This window comes from Macrosteles quadrilineatus, unplaced genomic scaffold (genome assembly GCF_028750875.1).
Source record: "Macrosteles quadrilineatus isolate MER2022 unplaced genomic scaffold, UCM_ALF_1.0 Scaffold_1__1_contigs__length_201487025, whole genome shotgun sequence".
NCBI lineage: Eukaryota > Metazoa > Arthropoda > Insecta > Hemiptera > Cicadellidae > Macrosteles > Macrosteles quadrilineatus.
In genome coordinates this window covers 48,562,554-48,589,699 of record NW_026542594.1, presented here as the reverse complement: position 1 = coordinate 48,589,699, position 27,146 = coordinate 48,562,554, and the positions used below count along the sequence as shown (strand labels likewise).

Below are 27,146 nucleotides of genomic sequence, written 5' to 3'. Positions count from 1 at the left end.
TGATATATTTTCATGGAACCGGTATAAAAAATTACAATGTATAGATGATTTGTATGAATTTTGAGGATTTCTTTCTCGAAATTTGACTGATTAACATCTTTTTAATTAACGTAACATTAACTTAACCTTCATTGACTTCTTTACATTTAGGTTAATTTAGTAATTGTGTTTTGTTACACATATGCTTAGTTAAACTTAAGAATACCATAAATAACTTAATTGTACGCCATTTTGTTTGTTTTAGAATCTGCGGCAGATTTTTAACTATATTAGCAAATTTCCCTATAGGGAAGTAGCTATTACCGTAGGTGGCACGGTAAAACCTAGGCCCGGGACCGATTTCCTTTTTCATTTTGATGTTCCAAGAGGCCAAAAACACCATTCGTTCAAATTTATATATATAATAGATATATATATATATATATATATATATATATATATATATTTATATGTGTCCGTAAACGTGATAACTTGAGTAATTTCTGTCCGCTTTTGATGAAATTTGGTTTAAAGGTGTGTAAGGCAAGATAAACTTGAATGAGTTCGCGAACCAGCATGATCGGACCATGGGAACGGGGTTTCCTGGTGGGTTTTATGGGGGAAAAATTGGTTTTTCTCATTTTTGACCCACAAAACACAAAATTTCCTAATTTATCTCTAGACCATATTAAAGAGCTTAAAAAAACAAATAATTTAGTATATCAAAGTGTTTTTGTGCGGTTATTGGTAACGGATAAAATTCAAAAAATTGTAAATTAAAAATTCCTATGTTATTCTTATGGAGAATATTAAAAATGTTGTTTGTTTGTCTATGGATATATTTTGATCAAACTAGGGAAATTTATTTATTTTATACTAAGCTATTCAAACTCAAATTCAAATAGTTTATTGCCATTAAGTATACATGTCATACAATAGGCCAGGTCAATGGAGAATATTTTACTAAAACACACTTTATTAGTTTCAGTTTCCTTGTGGCAGCAAACCTAGGTACTAAATAGATTCAATTGAAAATCATTCAGAGAAATGGAAATTCGCTTAGTCGGCAGGTTTGCTGCGGCGGGGGTATTTGATTATAAAATGGTAATACCAAATACTCTTATTAACATAGCTTGCAGTTCGGAATTACTTTATTTCGATAAATTTATTATTTGTGTGTTGCTACACCGCTGATTAAATTACACCAAGGAAAATATCATAACAATAAGCTGTACACAGTGTTCTTTTGTTTCTAAAATCAATTAAATATCTGATGATATGTTTACTTAATTAAAGGTAAGTGAAGAAATGTAAAGGCAATGGACTGTATAACTGAATAAAAGAACTGGTTTGTATATTATGTTTTTTGTTGATATTTTTGTAGAGTAGAATCAGAGATGCAATGACACATATTATACTGTATTTAGTATTTACTATTACAACTTTTAGTCCTTGATGTTTTGATAATCATATTAGTTTTGTCTGCCATCTTTAATGCTAAATTAATAATTTACAACTTTTTATAGTATAGATATCGTTTCTTTAACATTTCAAAAGACAATTATTGTTGACAAAAGTTTTAGATTAATTAAGCCTACCTCATAGTAAAGTTGTGTAATAGCTATTTATGTTACAAGTGTAGTAAGAGCGTATTTACATAACGGAGGTGAATGTTGTGCAACGAGCAGAAGCGAGTTGCATAATTCACCTAAGTGATGTAAACAACGTACAAGATTTTACCTGACCCGACAATATACAGGGGGTTACGTACAATATTTTTCATTATCCATTTCACTCAACTTCTAACAGTAACGTTCTTTTACAAACAAAAGCTAGGACAATACTTTAAAGCATAACAATAACATTCAAGCGCACAGCTGATTTCTAGCATTGAACGTTGTTGGCTCCATAGAGGTATATTTTATTAAGTTGAACACTCAATGTTATTTGAATGGGTTTCATTACTTCACCAAGTAAGTTTTTGAAACTTTACTTCACCAAGTGAAGTAAAGAAGTTGTTTACATCTCGCTTGGGACAGGGAAGTTTAACATGGTGGGTTGGGTAAAATATTTTACCTAACCCGCCATGTTAAACTTCCCTAACCCAGACGTGATGTATACAACTTCTTTACTTCTCGAGTGATGTAAAGTTGAAAAAAACTCACTCGGTGAGGTAATGAAACCCATTTCAATAACATTGAGTGCTTAACTTAAAAAATATACCTCTATGGAACCAACGACATTCAACGCTAGAAATCAGCTGTGCGCTTGAATTTTATTTTTATGTTTTGAAGAATTTTCCTAACCTAGCTTTTGTTTGTAAATTAACGTTTTTATTAGAAGATGAGTGAAATGGATAATGACAAATATTGTTCGTAACCTCCTGTATATTGTCGGGTAAGGTAAAATCTTGTACGTTACACGTTGCGCAAGAGCGTGTTTACATCACTTAGGTAAATTATGCAACTCGCTTCAGCTCGTTGCACAACATTTACCTGCGTGATGTAAAAACGCTCTTACTACACTTGTAAGGTAAATAGCTAATATTTAATTTCTTTGGATCAGCTGTCTGAAATTTTGAAATAAGCAATTTGGCAGTTCTTCTGGTTTACATTGAAATGTGAAAGCAAATTTAAACATAGTGATTGTTCTCATTACAACAATGAAGACCAATCAATATTTACTTTTAACCTTCCAGAGGTCGCATCACGGAAGTAACCTCCAAGGATGTTTTATTTTTCGCGATTATATTATTTTGAGTGGTGTTGGCAGTGTGAGTGTCGCTGTACCTCACGCACCTCATTCCTAGAATCGAGTGAAGGTCAAAACTCACCCCTACTATTTTATATTTTGTTACTTTTGTTCAGTTATGTAAGAGGCTGGAAGTAGCTTCCGTGTGCGCTCTGCTGATTCTTGTACATCCTGGAGGCAACTTCCGTGTGCCACCTCTAGTTTAGTGTGCACGTCGATAATTGCGTGTAAATAATATTTTTTTTACGATTTATGATATTATTTAGTAAATATATAGTTTTTGCAAGATGAGTAAGGAAGTTAAATTTCGAATTGCAACACTCTTAGCCAGTGCTGAAAAGGAGATTCACGAACGACCTATGTACAGCCATTTAGTATTTAGATAGGCACCCATTATGTTAAATTGCATAAACATACGGTATTGTAAGTGTTATAATCTAGAGCCACATTATAGGACATTGTGGTAAAATTTAAATTAACTTCTTGAAAATATTCTTGTAAAAGATTTCTTTATATACTTTTATGTTAAATCATTTGATAGAATAATAGTTAAATTTTAGTATTTAAAAAATATAATTAAGTTATTTTATAATTTAAGAGTTCACTAAACATATTTTTGATGTTAAAAATTAAAAATAAAACTTAATTTGTACACTAAAATACAAATTTTACTTCATAAATGTTTGTTTTAATCAACCTGGAAGTGACCTCCGGGTGCGCCCTCTCCCGTTTTGAAAACCAATGCGCCTTCTGAAAGGTTAAAATCCTCATCTCAGAACAATATTTTATTTCAATCAACCAAACCACAAAGATATTTGTCAATAGTTAATTTATCATTGCAATTCTATTATTTTTCGCAGCTTTTTGTTGGGAGTTGGTTCAAATTAGATGTTGTCATAGATGCAAAAAAATTATTAGTAACTTAATAGTTGTAGAACTCGTTCCCTTCTATCCCTGAGTGCCCCGGAGCCCAACAGAGTGTTACCTTGTTGCGCCTGCCCAGGTCGCATACTGCAGAGAGGCAGTCCCAGACCACCTTGGAATTGAATTCGTAGGAGTCAACCGCTTTGAGTGCAGCCTGGCTGTCTTTAAAAATGGAAATGTTGATGTCCCTGAAGCCTAACCTCAGGTTTTCCCTAGCACATTCCATTATCACAGTCATTTCAGCCTGGAACACAGTTGGGTGAGTGCCCATAGGAAGACAAATGTCCACCCATTCTGCACTCCATGAATTCCAGCCCCTGTCCCACTTCTTACCTTTGAACCATCAGTATACCATTCAAGGTCGCCTTGTGGAAGAGGATTCCCACCCGACATCCACTCATCCCTGGATGGAAAAAAGATGGTGAATGGTCTGGGGAAGAAGAATTGAGTCGGCATGTGGTCCGAGGGCATGTCCATTACCTCCCCTCTTACCTGCTGAGTGATCCGAGAGTGACCTCGGGATCCTCCAACATCCAACCAAAGGTTTTCGCACTGGAGTCTGTAGGCATACTCCTCGCAGTGACCTTGACATGCAGGTCAATTGGAGTGAACAATATTTTATTTCAATCAACCAAACCACAAAGATATTTGTCAATAGTTAATTTATTATTAGATAACCTGTTGCTCGAAATCGAGCAAACTGCAACTTGTAATAAAAAAAACAACAAAAACATAAACAGCAAGACCTCAATCAAAGAGTAATTCTAAAGTCTATGACTTATAGATATACGATAAATATTATGTTGTAACAAATTATAAAACTAACCTACAATATTTAAATATAGATCCGCTCTCGTAATGCTTTGACTATCTCTTATGTAATGTAGGCGGGTGCCCTCTATGAGAACGTAGATGTCAACCACACACTGTAAAGTAAGCTTTTCCGACCTAATGTTGCAAGCCAAATCCCTCTCTTGACGCCAACCAGTATGACACGTAATAAAGCACTGTTGAATTGTTTCTACGATAGGTTCTGTTTTAGGCGTGTTTAAATTAGGGGCCCCAACCAAAGTCTCCAGTTGGGAATATTAGAGGGCAAGCAAGTGGATCTAACGAAGTATCAAGAACGGATTCGCGTTTAACATTATTAATTTTTGATTAGTCTAGTGGTCCTCTGTTTTCAGCTTTAAAAATAGCGGTGACATTTATACAGGTCGCATGATTGTAGCGAGGAAAGCCAATTATTTTGTCTCTTATTATGTACATAAGAATCTCCCTTAACTCCTCGGAGCTCTCGTCCCTACACATTTCTGCCACAGTTTTAAAAGATTGGGCAAATGGGTTGGCAATGTGACCGTATTTCCCACATATTTTTTCATTGAATCTTTCCTTTCAAGTGTCATGGATCTTGAAATTGTAGATCCCCTGTATGATCCTCTCATCTAAATGAGCTTCAGAGCTGACCATGGCAAAGGCAAAATTGAATTGAATTGACAAATTTTACAATAATAATTTCTAGATCCAAGCCTCACAGCCCCGATTTCAGATTGGGAGTTTCCAATAAGTTCCTGAAAGTATGGTGAATTCCGCAGATGAGGTAAATGGTTCTCTCATTTATGACAACAAAGAGTAACAATTAATTGAACTGTATCGGCCAGACTTTTTTTTCTCAAAATGTAAGCCACCCCAATGTAAACATTTAAGGTTCATTTGTCCAAGGTGAGATGTATCCCACACGATGGTTGCCGCTCTGTAATCTTCAAATGATACATTGGGAGATTGATGCAAGCGGCCACGTTCGCGTTTCCTCCAGCCACTCACAGTCTTCGTCTTACTGGTGGCATATTATTTTAAATTTAGATAAATTGCGAAAGTTAACAAAACAACAGAAAACACTACAACGGAATTGTTATACACATTGTAAATTACGTGATATGGTGATGTAACTGAACTGGAAATAATCACTTTCAAACATTCATTTCATCACACCAAACTGTAACCAAAACAACACGATAATTCAGTAAAATACGATGTAAGGTAAATACATTCAACTATTTACAAACAATTTGTTGTCAAGTCTTGCTAGGAAACTCTTTATTTAAGAAACAGATTTAGTTAACAGATGTTTAGATAAAAATATAAAATTCTGGATTTGCTCTGGAATAAATAAGTCCTGCAGTCTATGGTCAAACTTAAAAACTAAAAAGAATTAAATATTTATTCTTAAACACTTTGTTGTCTAGTATTGATAGGATCAAGGCCACACTAAAAAAAACAGGATGCTCTTCATTATGAACCAGACTTAGTTAACAGATTGAAACGAAATATAAATTCTAGCTTTGCTCTGGAAGTTTTAAGTCCTGCAGTCTGTCGCTAACCTTAAAAACTATTTCAAACTACGTCCATATGTTATTTGTAAACAAAGGGAAATGAGTTTGATCAAATGTGAACAGATGGCGCCGCCTTCCAAACTTTAGCCCTTAACTGTACTTAAGTGGTGCCCTTTCCAAATATTCTGAGACGTATTTGCACATCTACGTGAAAATACCTTTAATTTGACACCTCAGACTTTAAAATCTATCAAGCCGTTATTGAGTTATGACTGTGAAAAGAAAACTGCTTGCGTATTAATATTTATTATTGTAATTCTAATATTTTTCGCTGCTTTTTGTTGGGAGTTGGTTCAAATTATATGTTGTCATACATTCAAAAATAATAATAGTACTGCACCCTGTTGGTAAACCTTATAACTTTGTAATGCTATTTAATATCATAGAACCAACTTGTGTCGTTGAAACAGCTGACAAAATTCTTTTATTCCTCTTAAATATTATTACTCATAAGGTTAACATGGGAAACTCCAGAGCCACTGGGGCGGAGCCGAAAGGACTTTTGAGATAAGAATGCGTCTATATGTTAATCGGGAATGTGAGCTTATCATCACACCAAATTTAGCCCTGATCCAGTATTTTTCGTGTTTACTTGTCACAAACATACATACATCCATACATACAAACTTTCTCATTTATAATATTATATATATCTTATCTCATCTTACTAATATTATAAATGTGAAAGTCTGTGTGTTTGTTTGAAGTTCAATCACGCTTTAACTACTGGTTGGATTGGGCTGAAATTTGGTATGGTGATAGTTCACATTCCCGATTAACATATAGACATATTCTTATCTCAAAAATCCTTTCGGCCTCCACCCCAGTGGCTCTGGAGTTTCCCATGTTAACCTTATGAGTATTCATATTTAAAAGGAATAAAAGAATTTTGTCAGCTGTTTCAACTACACAAGTTGGTTCTATGATATTAAATATCATTAAAAGGTTACAAGGTTTACCGACAGGGTGCAGCACTATTAATATTTTTTGCATTTATGACAACAGCTAAGTAATTGAACTAACCAGCAACAAAAAGCTGTGATATACAATGTGAACTTTACTTTTTTCTATTGTTTAGGTGCAATGGTAGAACATTATGGCTATGGTAGATGTGCTATACTAAAGCCATTGACTATGAAAATCATAGTCAATGCTAAAGCAAACCCTAAATTAAAAGAACCAAATTTAGAACCAAATTTTCTTAAACTGTGTCCTATCCCATTGCAAACGCAAAGCCAAGTATAACTGCAATAAGCATTTGATACTTATACGCCAAACCCGTTCGAAGGACTCTGCTAGTATATATATATATTATACTAGCTGTAACCCGTGGGCTTTGCCCCATTTAACTTCTTAATTTTCAAGATTATCTCGTTTGCATGGCTCAATCACGTCCTGGTTGAAGTTTGTTCGCTACCTCACTCACCTTTGGGTTGGAGCTCGTTCGCTGCGCTCACTTGCCTTCAGGTTAGCTCGTTCGCTACGCTAACTCGCCTCCAGGTTGAAGTTTGTTCGCTGCGCTCACTCACCTTTTGGTTGCAAATTAGCTGTTGTCATAAATGTAAAAGAAATAATAGTGCTGCATCCTGTTGGTAATCCTTGTAACTTTAATGCAATTGAACATCATAGAACAGAACCAACTTGTTTAATTGAAACAGCTGTTAAGATTCAATAATTCCACTTCTCATAAGGTTAACATGGGAAACTCCAGAGCCACTTGGGCGGAGCCCGAAAGGATTTTTGAAATAAGAATATGCCTATATGTTAATCGGGAATGTGAGCTATCATCATGCCAAATTTCAGCCCAATCCGACCAGTATTTTTCGCGTTCACTTGTCACAAACATACATCCATACATACATCCATACATCCAAACTTTCTCATTTATAATATTAGTAGGATGTGTGTTTTAGGATAGGATTATCACAAGTGGGTGTACCAGCTGTTTAGCACATTATTTAACTGTTTTAGCTGGGATTTCATCAACTCAACAGGATAGTTTTGGTTTTAGAGAGTTAATTGTGTCCATTACCTCTTTGTGTGTGGTAGGGGCTAGGATTAATGGCTGAATGTGTTTGTTAGCATGGTTTTGAGGTGTACAGGCTGGAATTCCGTTTGGGAAGTTTGTTCGGTTTTCCTTTAAAGTTTTTTCTGCTATCTCAGAGAAGTAGCTGTTGAAGTGAGAAGCGATTTTTGATGGGTCATCTTCAATTTTTATTTGTATTTACAGTTGGTTAAAGGACACATTACCATTGTTTTGTTGTTTTTCTGAATTTATGATGTCCCACAGGGCCTTTGATTTGTTGTCACGCTTACTTATATGTTCCACAGCAGCACCTTGTCTTAAGTTCCTTAGTTTTAGATCATAATCTCTCTTTTTAGCTGCTATTTTTGCTCTGTCACCTTCGTTTCCTGTTGTTTCATACCTTCGTAAGGACCACAGGAGTTGTTCCTTTAATATATAACTTCCGTGTCATATTCAAATTTCAATTAACATTTTATATTTGCTTTTTTATATTTTATTAGTGGGCAGGCATAGTCCAGGATATTTTCCATGATTGAGCTGAAAGATTGGTATGCTTTTTCAACATCTAGAGCATTTTTGACATCTTCCCAGCACTCCATGGATAGTTGTTCTCTTAGGACATTAAGGTTGTGGTTTTTAAAGTTCCATTTGGATGCAGTTTATTGTATTCTAGTATTTGTGTCTGTACTAAGCTTGCAGGTTTGCCAGGTATGGTCAGTTAACCCTCCTTGCTTAGCTTCAAAGCTCATTTACTTATCAGGGAAGTTGGTACATACACAGTGGATCAATGTCTTTGTTGTGCTGGTCAGTCTTGTTGCTCTATAGATTCCTAGTAAGTAAAAGGTCGTGTTTTTTGTCGTAACTTTTGCCAATGCACATTCACAGTTAAGTTCTGTGCATTCTCTTATATCAATTGGCTCAAATTTACATTAGCTGTTTCATCAGCATAGATGGCAACCCCACCTAGTATGTGGTCTTCTCTGGCAAAATCAGTAATTAAGTTATAATAACCCACAAGTTTTGTTTGGTTAAAATTTTTTGAGGATAAACCATGCTCTGTTAATATTACAGTTGTGGGGCGAAGTTCGCTTTGTACCGGTAGTTGATTTTGTCCCTCAACTTTTTTGGAAAGCCATACATTCTGGTCCATTATTTGTATCTTATGTCTTGAATTTTTTCTTGTAGTTGAGTATTGATAAATATTCCAGTCTTGTAGCTGGCAGGTATCTTTTTGAACTTTGTTCTTTTTTCTCGGCGTCGCTCTAAAAAAATTGTCAGGTTGTTTTGGTTTATTGCCATCTGGTATGTGAATTGTTTTTACACTATTAAGAGCATTAGTTGTAAAACAGGAAGCCTTGTGTACCCACGAAGCAAGTTGGTCATTTGGGGTTGGAGTTATGTAAATAAAAGATTCGGTGTGTCTGGATATAGCTAACAGGCAGTGTGCTACGGAGTCCTATATTTGTTCTTTGTTTTTTGACATTCTTACTATGGGTTTATGTCGAGCTTGTCGTTCTTGGAATTCGTGTATGGTTGAGGCTTTGTAGCCAAGTTTTTGCAGGTCTCTATTATCGGACTGTTTAAAGGTCAAAAGCTCATAATTTTCTTTGTCAACTGAAAAACTATTAAGGTCTTTGAAAACTGATAGGGCCATCTCATTTTCTATGTTGCTAGTAGTTTTCATTTTTTGTTGGTAGAGGTTTGCCAGGTGAAATATAAGGAAGGTGTTTAGGATATGAGAAAATATTCATATTTTTCTCTGGAGAAATTATTTTTATTGGGAATTTCAAAATCTATTTACTTGTACGAGTAATATTTGTTTCTCATAAAGCATAGTACTTTAATAACATAAGAGTAGTAAAATAACATAAGAACCTACTAGGTACATAGGAAAGTTAAAATCAGTTGATACCCTAATTAATTTTATACGCAATTCATTTCTCTCTAACCAACCCTTATCTTAGTCATTGATAAAGCTGTTATTTTATTCATTCAACATTCATCGTTCAATCATCTTTGATTAAAATTCCGCACCTTAGTGTGTCGGCATTGTAAATATCTAATCTAAACAGCACAAAAACTAGTGCAAAATGGTTCATGTATGTAGAAAACATGCTTTGTAGATGTATGGCTCTTTGTGACAAAAGGATATACAAACTGCACAATGATTTAAGTAAAACATATTCCTAATGACTCTAGTATTTTTGTAAGGTAATTCAATCTGTTTAGATGTCTGGTGTTAGGCATTAAAAAGCAGATAGCGACGCGTGTCATTACAAAAACACGTGTGGCCACAAATTGACTGCGCGGCGGACGGTCTCCGCAATATGTGGATGAAGTGACAGATTATCTGTGTCAGTATTACAGAGTGTGGATGTTTTACTGTAGGTTACCCTAGAGGAGCAGATGATCTGTGGTGCTCTGCAGACACTCAATGAGGAGGCTGCGGAGGATGTGATGGATTAAGTGACAGATTATCTGTGTCAGTATTACAGAGTGTGTATGTTGTACTTCAGGTTATCCTAGAGGAGCAGGTGGTCTGTGGTGCTCTGCAGACACTCAATGAGGAGGCTGCGGAGGATGTGATGGATCGAGTGACAGATTATCTGTTTCAGTATTACAGAGTGTGTATGTTTTACTCCAGGTTACCCTAGAGGAGCAGATGATCTGTGGTGCTCTGCAGACACTCAATGAGGAGGCTGCGGAGGATGTGATGGATTAAGAGACTGATTCTTGTGTCATTATTACAGAGTGGGTATGTTTTACTGCAGGTTACCCTAGAGGAGCAGATGATCTGTGGTGCTCTGCAGACACTCAATGAGGAGGCTGCGGAGGATGTGATGGATGAAGTGACGGTTTCTTGTGTCATTATTACAGAGTGTGTATGTTTTACTGCAGGTTACCCTAGAGGAGCAGATGATCTGTGGTGCTCTGCAGACACTCAATGAGGAGGCTGCGGAGGATGTGATGGATCGAGTGACAGATTATCTGTTTCAGTATTACAGAGTGTGTATGTTTTACTTCAGGATACCCTAGAGGAGCAGGTGGTCTGTGGTGCTCTGCAGACACTCAATAAGGAGGCTGTGGAGGATGTGATGGATGAAGTGACAGATTATCTGTGTCAGTATTACAGAATGTGTATGTTTTACTGCAGGTAACCCTAGAGGAGCAGATGATCTGTGGTGCTCTGCAGACACTCAATGAGGAGGTTGCGGAGGATGTGATGGATTAAGTGACGGTTTCTTGTGTCATTATTACAGAGTGTGTATGTTTTACTGCAGGTTACCCTAGAGGAGCAGGTGGTCTATGGTGATCTGCAGAAACTCAATGAGGAGGCTGCGGAGGATGTGATGGATGGAGTTTTTACACTATTAAGAGCATTAGTTGTAAAACAGGAAGCCTTGTGTACCCACGAAGCAAGTTGGTCATTTGGGGTTGGAGTTATGTAAATAAAAGATTCGGTGTGTCTGGATATAGCTAACAGGCAGTGTGCTACGGAGTCCTATATTTGTTCTTTGTTTTTTGACATTCTTACTATGGGTTTATGTCGAGCTTGTCGTTCTTGGAATTCGTGTATGGTTGAGGCTTTGTAGCCAAGTTTTTGCAGGTCTCTATTATCGGACTGTTTAAAGGTCAAAAGCTCATAATTTTCTTTGTCAACTGAAAAACTATTAAGGTCTTTGAAAACTGATAGGGCCATCTCATTTTCTATGTTGCTAGTAGTTTTCATTTTTTGTTGGTAGAGGTTTGCCAGGTGAAATATAAGGAAGGTGTTTAGGATATGAGAAAATATTCATATTTTTCTCTGGAGAAATTATTTTTATTGGGAATTTCAAAATCTATTTACTTGTACGAGTAATATTTGTTTCTCATAAAGCATAGTACTTTAATAACATAAGAGTAGTAAAATAACATAAGAACCTACTAGGTACATAGGAAAGTTAAAATCAGTTGATACCCTAATTAATTTTATACGCAATTCATTTCTCTCTAACCAACCCTTATCTTAGTCATTGATAAAGCTGTTATTTTATTCATTCAACATTCATCGTTCAATCATCTTTGATTAAAATTCCGCACCTTAGTGTGTCGGCATTGTAAATATCTAATCTAAACAGCACAAAAACTAGTGCAAAATGGTTCATGTATGTAGAAAACATGCTTTGTAGATGTATGGCTCTTTGTGACAAAAGGATATACAAACTGCACAATGATTTAAGTAAAACATATTCCTAATGACTCTAGTATTTTTGTAAGGTAATTCAATCTGTTTAGATGTCTGGTGTTAGGCATTAAAAAGCAGATAGCGACGCGTGTCATTACAAAAACACGTGTGGCCACAAATTGACTGCGCGGCGGACGGTCTCCGCAATATGTGCAGTCAATTTGTGGCCACACGTGTTTTTGTGAAAATGTGTTTAAGTGTTTTAACTGTTCTTCGTTTTGTATTTATTGACTTTATGACGACCTCTTCGGAGTAATTATGTGTTCATTCAACGCCTGATGATGACCCCTTTGATGGGTTGAAACCGGTCACCTTTCATCGGTGACTTTTTGATCACACTGACAGATTATAAGGTATTTTAACCTCTAGTAATAATTCATTAAAATTGGTTTAGATTGTCTGAATAGTGAAGTGATAAAAGTGCTTGTCTTTAAATCTGAAGACTGCTGGTTTGATTCCAAGCGCGATTGATTCTGGCCCTGATACCACTAACTGTCCACACGATTGTTGTACGACAGCTTACACTGAAGGAGCAGATGTTCTGTGGTGCTCTGCAGACACTCAATGAGGAGGCTGCGGAGGATGTGATGGATGGAGTGACAGATTATCTGTTTCAGTATTACAGAGTGTGTATGTTTTACTTCAGGATACCCTAGAGGAGCAGGTGGTCTGTGGTGCTCTGCAGACACTCAATAAGGAGGCTGTGGAGGATGTGATGGATGAAGTGACAGATTATCTGTGTCAGTATTACAGAATGTGTATGTTTTACTGCAGGTAACCCTAGAGGAGCAGATGATCTGTGGTGCTCTGCAGACACTCAATGAGGAGGTTGCGGAGGATGTGATGGATTAAGTGACGGTTTCTTGTGTCATTATTACAGAGTGTGTATGTTTTACTGCAGGTTACCCTAGAGGAGCAGGTGGTCTATGGTGATCTGCAGAAACTCAATGAGGAGGCTGCGGAGGATGTGATGGATGGAGTGACAGATTATCTGTTTCAGTATTACAGAGTGTGTATGTTGTACTTCAGGTTACCTTAGAGGTGCAGGTGGTCTGTGGTGCTCTGCAGACACTCAATGAGGAGGCTGCGTAGGATGTGATGGATGAAGTGACAGATTATCTGTTTCAGTATTACAGAGTGTGTATGTTTTACTGCAGGTTACCCTAGAGGAGCAGATGATCTGTTGTGCTCTGCAGACACTCAATGAGGAGGCTGCGGAGGATGTGATGGATGAAGTGACAGATTATCTGTGTCAGTATTACAGAGTGTGTATGTTTTACTGCAGGTTACCCTAGAGGAGCAGATGATCTGTGGTGCTCTGCAGACACTCAATGAGGAGGCTGCGGAGGATGTGATGGATGAAGTGACAGATTATCTGTGTCAGTATTACAGAGTGTGGATGTTTTACTGTAGGTTACCCTAGAGGAGCAGATGATCTGTGGTGCTCTGCAGACACTCAATGAGGAGGCTGCGGAGGATGTGATGGATTAAGTGACAGATTATCTGTGTCAGTATTACAGAGTGTGTATGTTGTACTTCAGGTTATCCTAGAGGAGCAGGTGGTCTGTGGTGCTCTGCAGACACTCAATGAGGAGGCTGCGGAGGATGTGATGGATCGAGTGACAGATTATCTGTTTCAGTATTACAGAGTGTGTATGTTTTACTCCAGGTTACCCTAGAGGAGCAGATGATCTGTGGTGCTCTGCAGACACTCAATGAGGAGGCTGCGGAGGATGTGATGGATTAAGAGACTGATTCTTGTGTCATTATTACAGAGTGGGTATGTTTTACTGCAGGTTACCCTAGAGGAGCAGATGATCTGTGGTGCTCTGCAGACACTCAATGAGGAGGCTGCGGAGGATGTGATGGATGAAGTGACGGTTTCTTGTGTCATTATTACAGAGTGTGTATGTTTTACTGCAGGTTACCCTAGAGGAGCAGATGATCTGTGGTGCTCTGCAGACACTCAATGAGGAGGCTGCGGAGGATGTGATGGATCGAGTGACAGATTATCTGTTTCAGTATTACAGAGTGTGTATGTTTTACTTCAGGATACCCTAGAGGAGCAGGTGGTCTGTGGTGCTCTGCAGACACTCAATAAGGAGGCTGTGGAGGATGTGATGGATGAAGTGACAGATTATCTGTGTCAGTATTACAGAATGTGTATGTTTTACTGCAGGTAACCCTAGAGGAGCAGATGATCTGTGGTGCTCTGCAGACACTCAATGAGGAGGTTGCGGAGGATGTGATGGATTAAGTGACGGTTTCTTGTGTCATTATTACAGAGTGTGTATGTTTTACTGCAGGTTACCCTAGAGGAGCAGGTGGTCTATGGTGATCTGCAGAAACTCAATGAGGAGGCTGCGGAGGATGTGATGGATGGAGTGACAGATTATCTGTTTCAGTATTACAGAGTGTGTATGTTGTACTTCAGGTTACCTTAGAGGTGCAGGTGGTCTGTGGTGCTCTGCAGACACTCAATGAGGAGGCTGCGGAGGATGTGATGGATTAAGAGACTGATTCTTGTGTCATTACAGAGTGTGTATGTTTTACTGCAGGTTACCCTAGAGGAGCAGATGATCTGTGGTGCTCTGCAGACACTCAATGAGGAGGCTGCGGAGGATGTGATGGATGAAGTGACGGTTTCTTGTGTCATTATTACAGAGTGTGTATGTTTTACTGCAGGTTACCCTAGAGGAGCAGATGATCTGTGGTGCTCTGCAGACACTCAATGAGGAGGCTGCGGAGGATGTGATGGATTGAGTGACAGATTATCTGTTTTAGTATTACAGAGTGTGTATGTTTTACCGCAGGTTACCCTAGAGGAGCAGATGATCTGTGGTGCTCTGCAGACACTCAATGAGGAGGCTGCGGAGGATGTGATGGATTAAGAGACTGATTCTTGTGTCATTACAGAGTGTGTATGTTTTACTGCAGGTTACCCTAGAGGAGCAGATGATCTGTGGTGCTCTGCAGACACTCAATGAGGAGGCTGCGGAGGATGTGATGGATGATGTGACGGTTTCTTGTGTCATTATTACAGAGTGTGTATGTTTTACTGCAGGTTACCCTAGAGGAGCAGATGATCTGTGGTGCTCTGCAGACACTCAATGAGGAGGCTGCGGAGGATGTGATGGATTGAGTGACAGATTATCTGTTTCAGTATTACAGAGTGTGTATGTTTTACTGCAGGTTACCCTAGAGGAGCAGATGATCTGTGGTGCTCTGCAGACACTCAATGAGGAGGCTGCGGAGGATGTGATGGATGAAGTGACGGTTTCTTGTGTCATTATTACAGAGTGTGTATGTTATACTGCAGGTTACCCTAGAGGAGCAGATGATCTGTGGTGCTCTGCAGACACTCAATGAGGAGGCTGCGGAGGATGTGATGGATGAAGTGACAGACCCGGCCGTGTCTCTGCATGTGCCAGAAGCAGGTCAGTGCACACTTGACCTCTCCTCTGATAATGAGTCATCTTGAACTCTCTTGGAAAAGTGTCGCTGTTTATTTGTGTACCTGAAAACTGTTCCTTCAGTTTGTCAGAATAGTGTTAGCTATTTTGATTTGAATTTGGTGTTTTTAGCGTAGAAAGTTGGTTTAAGTAACAGTACACACTTAAAGGGGTGATATTATTCTGTAATATTTTTTTAAGGAGCTTGTCTAAGCTCTTAGAGGCTTCGAAACAAAAATTGTAGCAGCCGGGCATGTTTAAGTTTCACCACTTGAGTAGATCATGGCAATACCCTTCATCTCTATGGCAAATTGATGAAAAAACTCTACAGTTAAACCATTAAAACCATCTAATACATCAATCATTTTACAAAGCCAGAATTGGTTTCAACTCAACCTATATAATTTAGACAAAATTATCTTTAAATCATAAAAATGTTTTGTTACAGTGTTATGTGTAGCTTAATAGTAGGTATAGTAGGTAGTATAATATATAGTATTATTCTATTCCTATATAGAAAGTATAGTAGGTATAGTAAGTAGTGAATTATTCTATCCCTAGCCTACATGTTAGTTTTGTCATTGATTTGATTTTGATGTAATTAGTTGAGGTGTGGTTTTCTTTATTAATTAATATCTATCAATACAAGTTTAAAGTTAGGATAACTTTTAGATCTGTATAGTATATTGTTCATTTGTGTACATATCAAATTTAATATTTTATCACTTAAAGTATATTTATTTGATACTGCATTTACAGTGAAATATATCATTTCTTGTTATTTCATTGAGTAGACATTGAGTTAAACAGAAGGAACTCATCAAGTCACTGAGGCTCTATGAGCTGTTCCCAGGATTAAGCTATGCAAGCTGTTCATTTGTTTTTTAAATTGTCTGTTATTTTCAATGTAGTGATGTATTATGTATCATGTATATATTTTATATTTATGTTGATACTTTATTTATATTATTCAACCCTCCCTAATGGAACTGAAACCCCCTGGTAGAAGAGTACCTTTATTGTCTAAAAAGTTTGACTAAAAATTTCAAAGATATAAATGACCGTGGATCTTATGGTAAGACCTAGACCCGGGACCGATTTACTTTTTTGTTTTGAGGTCCCCAGAGTCAAACAACACCCTCCGTTAAAATTCATATATATAAAAGAGGAACTATGTATGTATGTGTATATGTATGTACCTTATGGACTCCGAAACGGCTCGACAGATTGTAATGAAACTTTCAGGCATTATTTATTAAGCATTATTCAAGGATGGTTTGGTGTGAAGTTTGGTGCAGATCCGTCTAAAGGGCTCCGCCACAGAGGGTTTTAAGTGGGCCAATGTCAGACTTTTTGAACTACAATGTTTACAAATAAGCGTAACTATAGTTCGGCCGCTTAGAAAGCGACCTCCTCCAGCATTGGTTTAGCATTAGCGTGCAGGTCGTTTTCTAAGCGGCCGAACTATAGCTGTTACCCGGCAACTGTTTTGTAGGCTTCAATAATCACATCAATCAATCAAATTCTTTATTTCATAAAATGTACAGATTGGTACATGAAATTTTGTCAACATAAGTTTTCTTATCTAGATTGCTAAAACTAGTGATTTTACAGTAGTCAAAACAGAATATATACAGGGTGAGTTTTAAATGAGTTCCCCCCCCCTACCTTTTTCTACATTTCTTAAGATATCAACCTTGGACCACGTCAGATCATTATAGAGTAGTAAGTACTTAATTTTGACTGGGTATAAACTTTTGGCCGCTTTCTTGGATCCGCTATATTGGATACAAAGTTTTTTTTTCAAATGTAAAGGTAGGGTTGGACGCATAATTTTAAACTAGATTTTTTGCTGAATACAATGCTGCAGTCCGTTTAAAATGAGAACTTTTTATAACTTTATTTTTAGCCCATTTTAACATTGTGCATTTAGAAACTAAGACCATAATCGCAAAATAGTGCTAGATAAAGATAAGGCCAGGCACACACCAGATGCGGCACGGCACAGCACGGCGCGACGTTTTGCCTTAAGGCGCCTTATGCGACTAGGTTTCTATTATTTCAAATGGGGGTGCCGCACACATCGTCGAGCACGGCAAGGCAAGGCAAAACAGCGCCGCTTTGTACTGCCTTTTAAATTTTCGTCTTTCGGCACAGTGACAGCCTCTGTCAAAATCAGTGTGTACTTCCAACGATTAGTAATTATGAAATTTTTCCGGATCTGCTCTTAGTTCTGCAATGAATGCTTTCAAGTTCCTTTTTTGGTTGATGGGATGCACCCACGATTCTCTGTTAGGGAGATCATCCATTACATTCATTAGGTACCATATAGCAGCTATGGCAGCAGCCTCTTCTTCGCCTTCTGCATCCATTCTCACCAGAGCATATTTTAAGGGATTTCCACTGGGCGACAGTGGCGCTGGACTTACCGGGGGGTCTGGGGGGCCTGGGGGGTAATACCCCCATCAAACAGGGGGGTCCGTGGGTTCCCCCCCGGAAATTTGTGCAAAAGTTAAAGTGAAAATCACACATTTCTACGTATCTTTTAGTGAATTTTTTGATTATATTTGCTTGTAAATACCTAGTCCATATAATCTCACTTAATTACATATTCTAGAACGTTGTAACAGGCCAAGGCTCCCTTCACAACCTCTTGGGCCAAAATCATAGCTCAATTCTCTAAAATATTTACATAATGTTATTTTTTTAATTCCGATACATTTAAAATGTGAATCATAACAAAAAATATGCCTGTCACTGGGCGACAAAATCTCAGCACTTGTGTCGCCCAGTTAACATGTTATTTTATGCCCTGATTCTCACAAAATGTGTAGTACAAAGTGTCACAAAATGTACAAACAACCTCACAACACACATTATCTCACTTTACTGAAACCATGGGATTGATCATGTGGGTGCTCAAGTCACCTTGCCCGTATGCATCTCAAATCTCCATCGGGCACGGCAAGGCGAGGCAAAGACGTCTCGCCTCGCCTTGCCGTGCCGTGCTGTATCAGGTGTGTGGCCGGCCTAAGTATACACCACCAGTCATTGCCTACCTTCATATTTTGTTTTTGAAATATTGACATTTTAAATAAAATAATTGTAATATTTCATCAAGAAAGCTTCATAACAAAAAACGGATTGCGGCATTGAGTTCAGCATAAAAAAGTAATTCCAAATGATGGGTCACAACACCACCTTCATATTTCAAATAATTTATCTAAATTCTAAATGGTGTATCCAAGATGGCGGCCGAAAAAAATATATCCTTCATAACCAAGATAAAATAGGTTGGTGGTGTATAAATATCTTTAGCTATCACTATTTTGTGATTATGGGCTTAGTTTCTAAATGCACAATGTAAAAAAATAGACTAAAAATAAAGTTATAAAAAATTCTCATAACTTTAGAATGGATCAATATTTTTAAAAACAGATTGCAGCATCGTATTCAGCGTAAAATCTGGTTTGAAACAATGGGTCACAACCCTACCTTTATATTTGAAAAAAAAAACGTATCCAATATGGCGGATCCAAGATGGTGGGCAAAAATTTATACCTAGTCATAATGAAGTACTTACTACTCTACAATGATCTGACGTGGTCCGGAGTTGATATCTTAAGAAATGTAGAAAAAAGTAGGGGGGGAACTCATTTAAAACTCACCCTGTATAACAATTAATGATTGATTTTCCTTTCTTTAAATAATAACTAGTGTCCCTGTTGCTCGAATTCGAGCAACTGCTAAGTATTACAGGTGTTATTTTAAAACGAAAAACAGTCATAATTTCTGATGACTTTAAAAGATTCGACTCAAAGATTATGGAAATACTCAAGATGTACATAACAGATCAATATAATCAACATTTCTTGTAAATATCTTATCATTTTTCAAAAGCTGATCTTGTTTTTTAGTGTTTTCTACAAATAGCCTTACTCATAGCTGCATTAGGTTGTCCATAATAACGATTATAATAAAATACCCCCGCCGCAGCAAACCTGCTGACTAAGCGAATTTCCATTTGTCTGAATTGATTTTCAATTAAATATACTAGTTAACCACCTGTGCTCCGCCACGGGAATATTGTCAGCAATAAAAGAAATAATAATTAACAAATACTGTTTATCTTTGTATTTTATTTAGGGGTTGTTTAATTTTTACATGAAATAGAACTGATAGTTTGCCTGTATAAACTATTTTATGTTAATCAAACCGATATATTATTTTAACCAAATGAATGTTTTATATTAATTCGAGTTTCATTTGAAATATAAATAGTATATGAACTGGGCAATGCTGATAACCTAATAAGCAGCTATTTATGATATTTAGATAATTTGTTTAAGTATATTCCTATATTCGTCGTTTTTTTTCATTACATTTGTTGTATAGAATAAAGATAGTCACTTAGCCTACATGTAAATCACGCATCAGCAGTTGGTCACATTACACGAATCTTTGACCCATACTGTGAGTAAAAGCTGTGTTTACGTTGTATATATAACTTTGGCCATACTTTGTTCAATGTTAGAGGGTATTAATGGTCCAATTTGATGGAAAAGGAGTCGTGGATTTTAAAACTATGTAGACTACCACTACCAGAAAGATGTTGATTCAAGTGTGACTTAGAACTGGCCATTTCAAATGCAGATTTGTATTATATTTTACTCAAATAGTTTTTTTGTCTCTTTTGACCCTTAATACTTTTTTTATAGTCGCTGTTGATAAGATTTTCCTTAAACTCTAAATGTTGATAAGGAGTTCATTTTACCTTCCCCTTGTGACAACATAAGAAAAAAATATTTGTGTCCCAGTTAGTCTGTTATGACTCAATCAAAATTCATAGATTTGCAGTACTGACAAATCCAATCTAACGACTCCAATTCAAAAAAATTTGTATTTTTAGAAGGGACTTCCAGAGCACATTTAACACCATCACTGCTCTTTACCTTTTTAGTTCGATGGTTCTCTACATGTTTTTTTTTTTTTCGTTCTGTATGTCTCTTTACGCCCGGTTAATGATTACCTTTTCTTTTTCTTTTTGTACTTTTCACATCCTGGGGTTAATGATAAAGTTGTGTAACGCTATAATGACCCGAGTCAACATTGCCATTAAACATCAAGTCAGATACTTCTTCGCCAGAACCGAAATTGTAAGTCACAGTTTCTCAAGCAACTTCCCTGTGTAGGCCTACTCGAAAAAATATAGTTAGGGTATAGTTCACTGATAAATTGTAGTTCCAAATATCCCAGCGTACTCGCCATCTCGAGAAGGTAAAATTTGGATGTCGAACACCGATCTTGAGTAAGATTAATCACTTACGATAAAATGTTTGTATGTTTACCAATCATTAGCAATTATCTGTACAACTTGCAAGCGGATTTCACCATGATTGTTCTGGTGGCTATAGAGAATAAATTATATTGATCAAAACAATAAGTTTCCGTCCCCTAATATGGGTATTATTTCACATTCCATACTCAAACTTAAACTCAATTACCACGTTCCTTCAGATCACTTGGCAGGAAAACTAAAACATTTTTGTGTCGCAGTTAGTCTGTTCTGACTCGAAATTCATAGATTTGAAGTAGTGACAAATCCAATCTAACGACCCCAATTCAAAAGAGTTGGTATTTTTTTGTAGGGACTCCCAGAGCACATTTAACACCAACACCGCTCTTTACCTTTTTAATTTGATGGTTCTCTACAATTTTTTTCGTTCGGTATGTCTCTTTACGCCCGGTTAATGATTACCTTTTCTTTTTCTTTTTGTACTTTTCACACCCTGGGGTTAATGATAAAGTTTTATAACGCTATAATGACCGGAGACAACATTACCATTAAACATCAAGTCACATACTTCTTCGCTTAGAACCGAATGGTAAGTCACAGTTTCTCAAGCAACTTCCCTGCGTACTTGAAAAAAAAATCACTGATATATTGTAGTTCCACGTATCCCAGCCACATTTAGAAGGTAAATTTTGGTACCACTGAACGTCTAACACTGATCTTGAGTAAGATTCGTCACCTACTATAAAATGTTTGTATGTTTCCCACTCATTAGCAATTATATGTACAACTTGCTTTTTGCGGATTTCCCCATGATTATTCTGGTGGGCTTAGAGAATAAATTATATTGATCAAAACAATAAATTTCCGTTCCCTACTATGGGTATTATTTCACATTCCATACTCAAACTTAAACTCAATTACCATTTTCCTTCAGATCACTTTGCAGGAAAACTAAAACATTTCAAAAATAAGTTAACAAATACACTTTCCTTGATCAAAATCGTGTGTTTATAAACAGAAACTCCAAGTTTAATAATTGCATACTGAAAGTGAGGTTATAAAAATAATAACAAATGTCTGACAAACATTAAAACAGCTGACAAATAATTTATAAACTGTGTATTATATTCTTCAATAAGAATTGTATTGACTCGACCTTTAAAGGGCTGTAGGTCGTAGCCCTTAGAAAAAACGTAAATTCTAAGGAATTTCGGCAAATCTACACACTATCCCCTTTAATTTGAGACATAAATCTTGTAGATCGGTCCAGTAATTACTGAGAAAACAGTGTTACAACTGTGTATTAAATATATAGATTTTAATAACATTAGGTTTAACGAGTACCTAGGTTTGCTGCTACAAGGAAACTAGTAAAGTGTGTTTTTTAGTAAAATATTGATAGCTTAGTACAAAATAAATAAATTTGCCAAGTTTGATCAAATTATATGCACAAACAAGCAAACTACAACATTTGACAATATTCTCCATATGAATAACATGGAAATTTTAAATTTACAATTTTTTTAATTTTCTCCGTTTCTAATAACCGAACAAAAATACTTTTATACACTAAATTATTTGTTTTTTTTTTTTAAGCTCTTTAAAAAGGTCTAAAGAGAAATTGGGAAATTTTGTGTTTTGAGGGTCAAAAGTGAGAAAAACCAATTTTTACCCCATAAAACCCCCCGTAAAGCCCCGTTCCCATTGTCCGATCATGCTGGTTCGCGAACTCATTCATGTTTATCCCGCTTTACACCTTTAAACCAAATTTCATCAAAATCGGACAAAAATTACTCAAGTTGTTCACGGACGTATACAGTATATATATATACATATATAAAAATTTGAACGAATGGTGTTTTTGGCCTCTGGGGACATCAAAATGAAAAAGTAAATCGGTCCCGGGTCTAGGACTTACCGTTCCACCTACGGTAATAGCTACTTCCCTATAGGGAAATTCGCTAAAAAAAACATTATTTCTATTTCTTCCCGTTGGTGTTCTATGACTTTCCTATGTTTCCATAGTTTGCAAATCAGCTCTTTCAATGATTAATAAGAAATGCAGCACAGTGTTAATTCAGTTTTCTTTTTAGTATATAAAATTATCCAGGCTCTCTTGCTTTTTTTATTGTAATATTTACGCCAAACCAAATTCAAATTGTAAATATTTGATTTCAACCAAGCCTGTAAATGTGTGTGGCAAACTGTTAAATTAGCAAACTTATTGACTTTTTAAAATCAACATGTGCTCTTCTTCTCACTTTTAATTTCTGACAACAGCTGGAGTTTTATAACAATTTTTGTTTCCCATGTTAATCTTATGGAGAAATACGAAACTTTAAAGGGCCCCAGGGCCTCACTCTCTAATTATTTCCCTAAAAATAAAGTTTCCTGCACAACTTCACGTTACGCTCTTTCCAATGACACCAAAAACATGTCAATAGGTTCAGTAGTTTCGGAGGAGTAGTTGTCACAAAAAACCTGCTTGCGTATTAAATATGTACTAGTGTACATGTTGCTCGAAATCGAGCAATTGCAAAGAAGTACAGGAGTTAATTATAAACAAATAACTTGTTTAAAAACTAATAACAGTCATAATTTCTGATGATTTTAAAAGAGTCAACTATAAGATTATTAACTAAAGGAAATACTCACTATTTACATGACAGTCCTATTCCAGTTTAAAGGGTTAATTCTTAACAATCAATCTGCCCATGTACGGGAAAAGGTAAGCTTACATTAAGTCAACGTAAAAAGGCTGTCAGCTTTTATAAAGTACCGTACCTAAGTTGTTTAGCCAATATGTAGACAATAAGGTGAAGGCTACTTTAAACTCTACAGGATAAAAACTGGCAGAACTCTGAAATGGTGTTATTTATCATAGGCTTACTCATATGCCAAATCCTTAGAATAAAAATGCAATAACTAAAAACCGATATCATTCAACACAAACCAACATCCAAAACTAAACACATTTTTAATACAACATAGATAATTTACACATTGACTGTTTTACATATGTTCTTCTTCTCACTATTAGTTTTTGCTTCTCAACGGGAATAATCTGTTTCATAATCATTGAAATAGATTTATAATAAATAATCTATCATAAAGTTTAAGATTAAATAAACCTACCACATAGTTGTTTTACATGGTGGAAGGAAAATACATTTTTTTGGATCAGCTGTCGGAATTTGTGAAATAGAAATTTGACAGTTCTGGTTGTTTACAATAAAATGTCAAAGCAAATGTAAACATTGTGAATTTTCTCATGCTTCCATGGAAACGAATTATTTAATATTTAATTTCTGACAACAGCTGGAGTTTCAAAACAATGTTTGTTTCCCATGTTAATCTTATGGAGGAATACGAAACTTTAAAGGGTCCTAGGGCCTCACTCTCTAATTATTTACCTAAAAAGAAAGTTTCCTGCACAACTTCACGTTACGCTCTTTCCAATGACACCAAAAACATGTCAATCGGTTCAGTAGTTTCGGAGGAGTAATTGTCACAAAAATCATGCTTGCGTATTAAATAAGTAATAGAATAGATATCTAATATATAAAATTCTCGTGTCACAGTGTTTGTCTGCAAACTCCTCCGGAACGACTTCACCGATCGTTATGAAATTTGGTGTGTAAATTCTGTAGGTATGCGAATCGGACGTAAACTATTTCCCGTTTCGAAATTCTTAAAAGGGCTCCGCCCCAGTGGCTCTGGAGTTTCCCATGTTAACCTTATGAGAAATGGAATTAATGAATCTTAACAGCTGTTTCAATTAAACAAGTTGGTTCTGTTCTATGATGTTCAATAGCATTAAAGTTACAAGGATTACCAACAGGGTGCAGCACTATTATTTCTTTTACATTTATGACAACAGCTAATTTGCAACCAAAAGGTGAGTGAGCGTAGCGAACGAACTTCAACCTGGAGGCGAGTTAGCGTAGCGAACGAGCTAACCTGAAGGCAAGTGAGCGCAGCGAACGAGCTCCAACCTAAAGGTGAGTGAGCGTAGCGAACGAGCTCCAACCCAAAGGTGAGTGAGCGTAGCGAACGAACTTCAACCAGGACGTGATTGAGCGATGCGAACATCTCTGAAGGCAAGTGAGCGCAGCGAACGAGCTCCAACCTAAAGGTGAGTGAGCGTAGCGAACGAGCTCCAACCCAAAGGTGAGTGAGCGTAGCGAACGAACTTCAACCAGGACGTGATTGAGCGATGCGAACGAGATCATCTTGAAAATTAAACGTAACGGTACTTAAATTATAAATAGTCAAAGGCAAGACAACGTCTGCCGGGTTTTCCATCGGTCTGTCTTAGGGGAAACCTATAACTTAGGCGATACGAAGTTCGCTGGGTCAGCTAGTAGATATATAGATATAGATATATAGATAGATAAATCCAGCTGATTAATCATCAAATACAAATTAAAGTAACAGAAAACAAACATAGAACAATCAATGGAGATACTTAAATGTTTTTTTTAAGTGATTTTCAATTACAAAAAAAAGAAAATCTTGAATGGAGTAAAATGCTTATTCAATTAAAAATCTGTTTAATGATTTAAAAAATGTATTTGGATTCTTCTCCAATTTTAAAGTTTCTGGAAGGTGATGTAAAAATTTGTTTCCTAAATAACTAGTTTATTTCTTATAAAATTCCAATTTGTGCTGCTATACCAATCGGTGTGATCTTGTGTTATATTTATGAATATGGTTACCTATTGCAATTTTATCATTCATCAAATAAAATTTAATTGACTCATAAATGAAAAGACTGTAGACTGTGAATATGTTATGTAAGTTATATAAAAGACAGAAGCGGTGTGCGCCAGAACCTATGGTAACCACTGCACGGCTGACAGTCTATATTTAGTTTTCTTTGTCTATGGTCACACATAACCTCAATTGCAAAAATGTGTTAACACCTTTGATGTGAGAATCCCTTTGGCAGTACGGTCAGAAATGCGACGCAGCCTCGGCGCGCCATTGAATCAGCGAAAGCAATAGCATTAAAATATTTCAGTCTTGACAGTGGCGAAACAGCGGTGGTGATGGTGCTGTGTTACTCCGAGAGTGGATGTAGTTCACTGAAAAACTCACAGATAGCAGCACTGCCTGGATCCGTAGCCAGTGTCTTGTCTTTGTAATGTGGCTCAAAGAGAGAAAATCCCTGAAAACGGGACAAAAAGTGTTGCCAGACGAGATTTTACGAGAAATTTTACTACCAACCTAAACTCAACCTACACCAAATTAAATTATAGGACCAGCACAACATGCTGACATAGTTTAGTTGATCCCCGATAAATGCGGAGGTCACAGTAGACAAACTTGTACAACACTGCACCGTGAATCCGACTGGAGTCGTAAGCACGCTGTGCCAGTACGGCATGTAATAGAGGAATTCCTAATTGTATTAAGTATATTGATGCTTATATTAACTTTTAAAGTCCTTTGTCATTGAAATTAGCCACCAGTAAAAACATGAGCCTTTAACAGTTTTTTTTTTTTTTTTACTAGTAGAATAAGTCAGCCATAGTCAGTAGCAAAACTACACAGATCATCTCACACCATTCTACACTCAACCTTCATTCACATTCAGCTTGTAATATGCCAGAAAGTGTGAGTCGCTGGCTTAATGAATTGAATTGAGTTTATTATCTGCGGCTGTGGAACGTTTGGAAAATCATTCTTTACAAGTCCAAGTTACATGAGTTTTGTCCCAACCTCAAAAACTTTTTATAAGTTTGTACAATTTGGACCACAAACTAGTTTTCTCTCCTTTTCCACCGTAGATAATCTCGATCTTTGCTTTGTATGTGTAACATGATTGTTTAACATTTTACCAGCAGGTTTTCAGCTTCTTAAAACGCAGAGTAATAATTCTTAGTAAATAATGGCAACAATGATCTTCTCTGGTGATTTTAGAATCCTGTTGTGTTCAACAACATGACCAAGGAATTCGATGCGTTGTTTAAAGAATGAACACTTTTGCCGATTGAGGTGAAGGTCATATTTCTGAAGTTAGTTGAGGCAAGCATACAGGTTGGATCTGCATTCTTCCATTGTTGACCCATGTACTATGATGTCATCAAAGTAAAATTCA

General features: G+C 36.6%; 1 protein-coding gene across 2 annotated transcripts in view; it reads left to right on the top strand.

The window, feature by feature from the left end:
* The window catches only part of LOC128982958 (kinase D-interacting substrate of 220 kDa B), a 306,316-nt gene extending 295,516 nt beyond the window's left edge, over positions 1-10,800 (top strand). Inside the window, exon 31 of one of the 2 annotated variants that reach the window (XM_054402066.1) lies at positions 10,715-10,800. In XM_054402066.1, the coding sequence (XP_054258041.1) occupies positions 10,715-10,792 (78 nt within the window). In that variant the 3' untranslated portion in view covers positions 10,793-10,800. Of the gene's footprint in view, positions 1-10,458; positions 10,545-10,714 lie in introns of those variants that run through there. The other variant, XM_054402065.1, reaches the window with a different exon arrangement.
* The last annotated feature ends 16,346 nt before the right edge of the window (positions 10,801-27,146 follow it).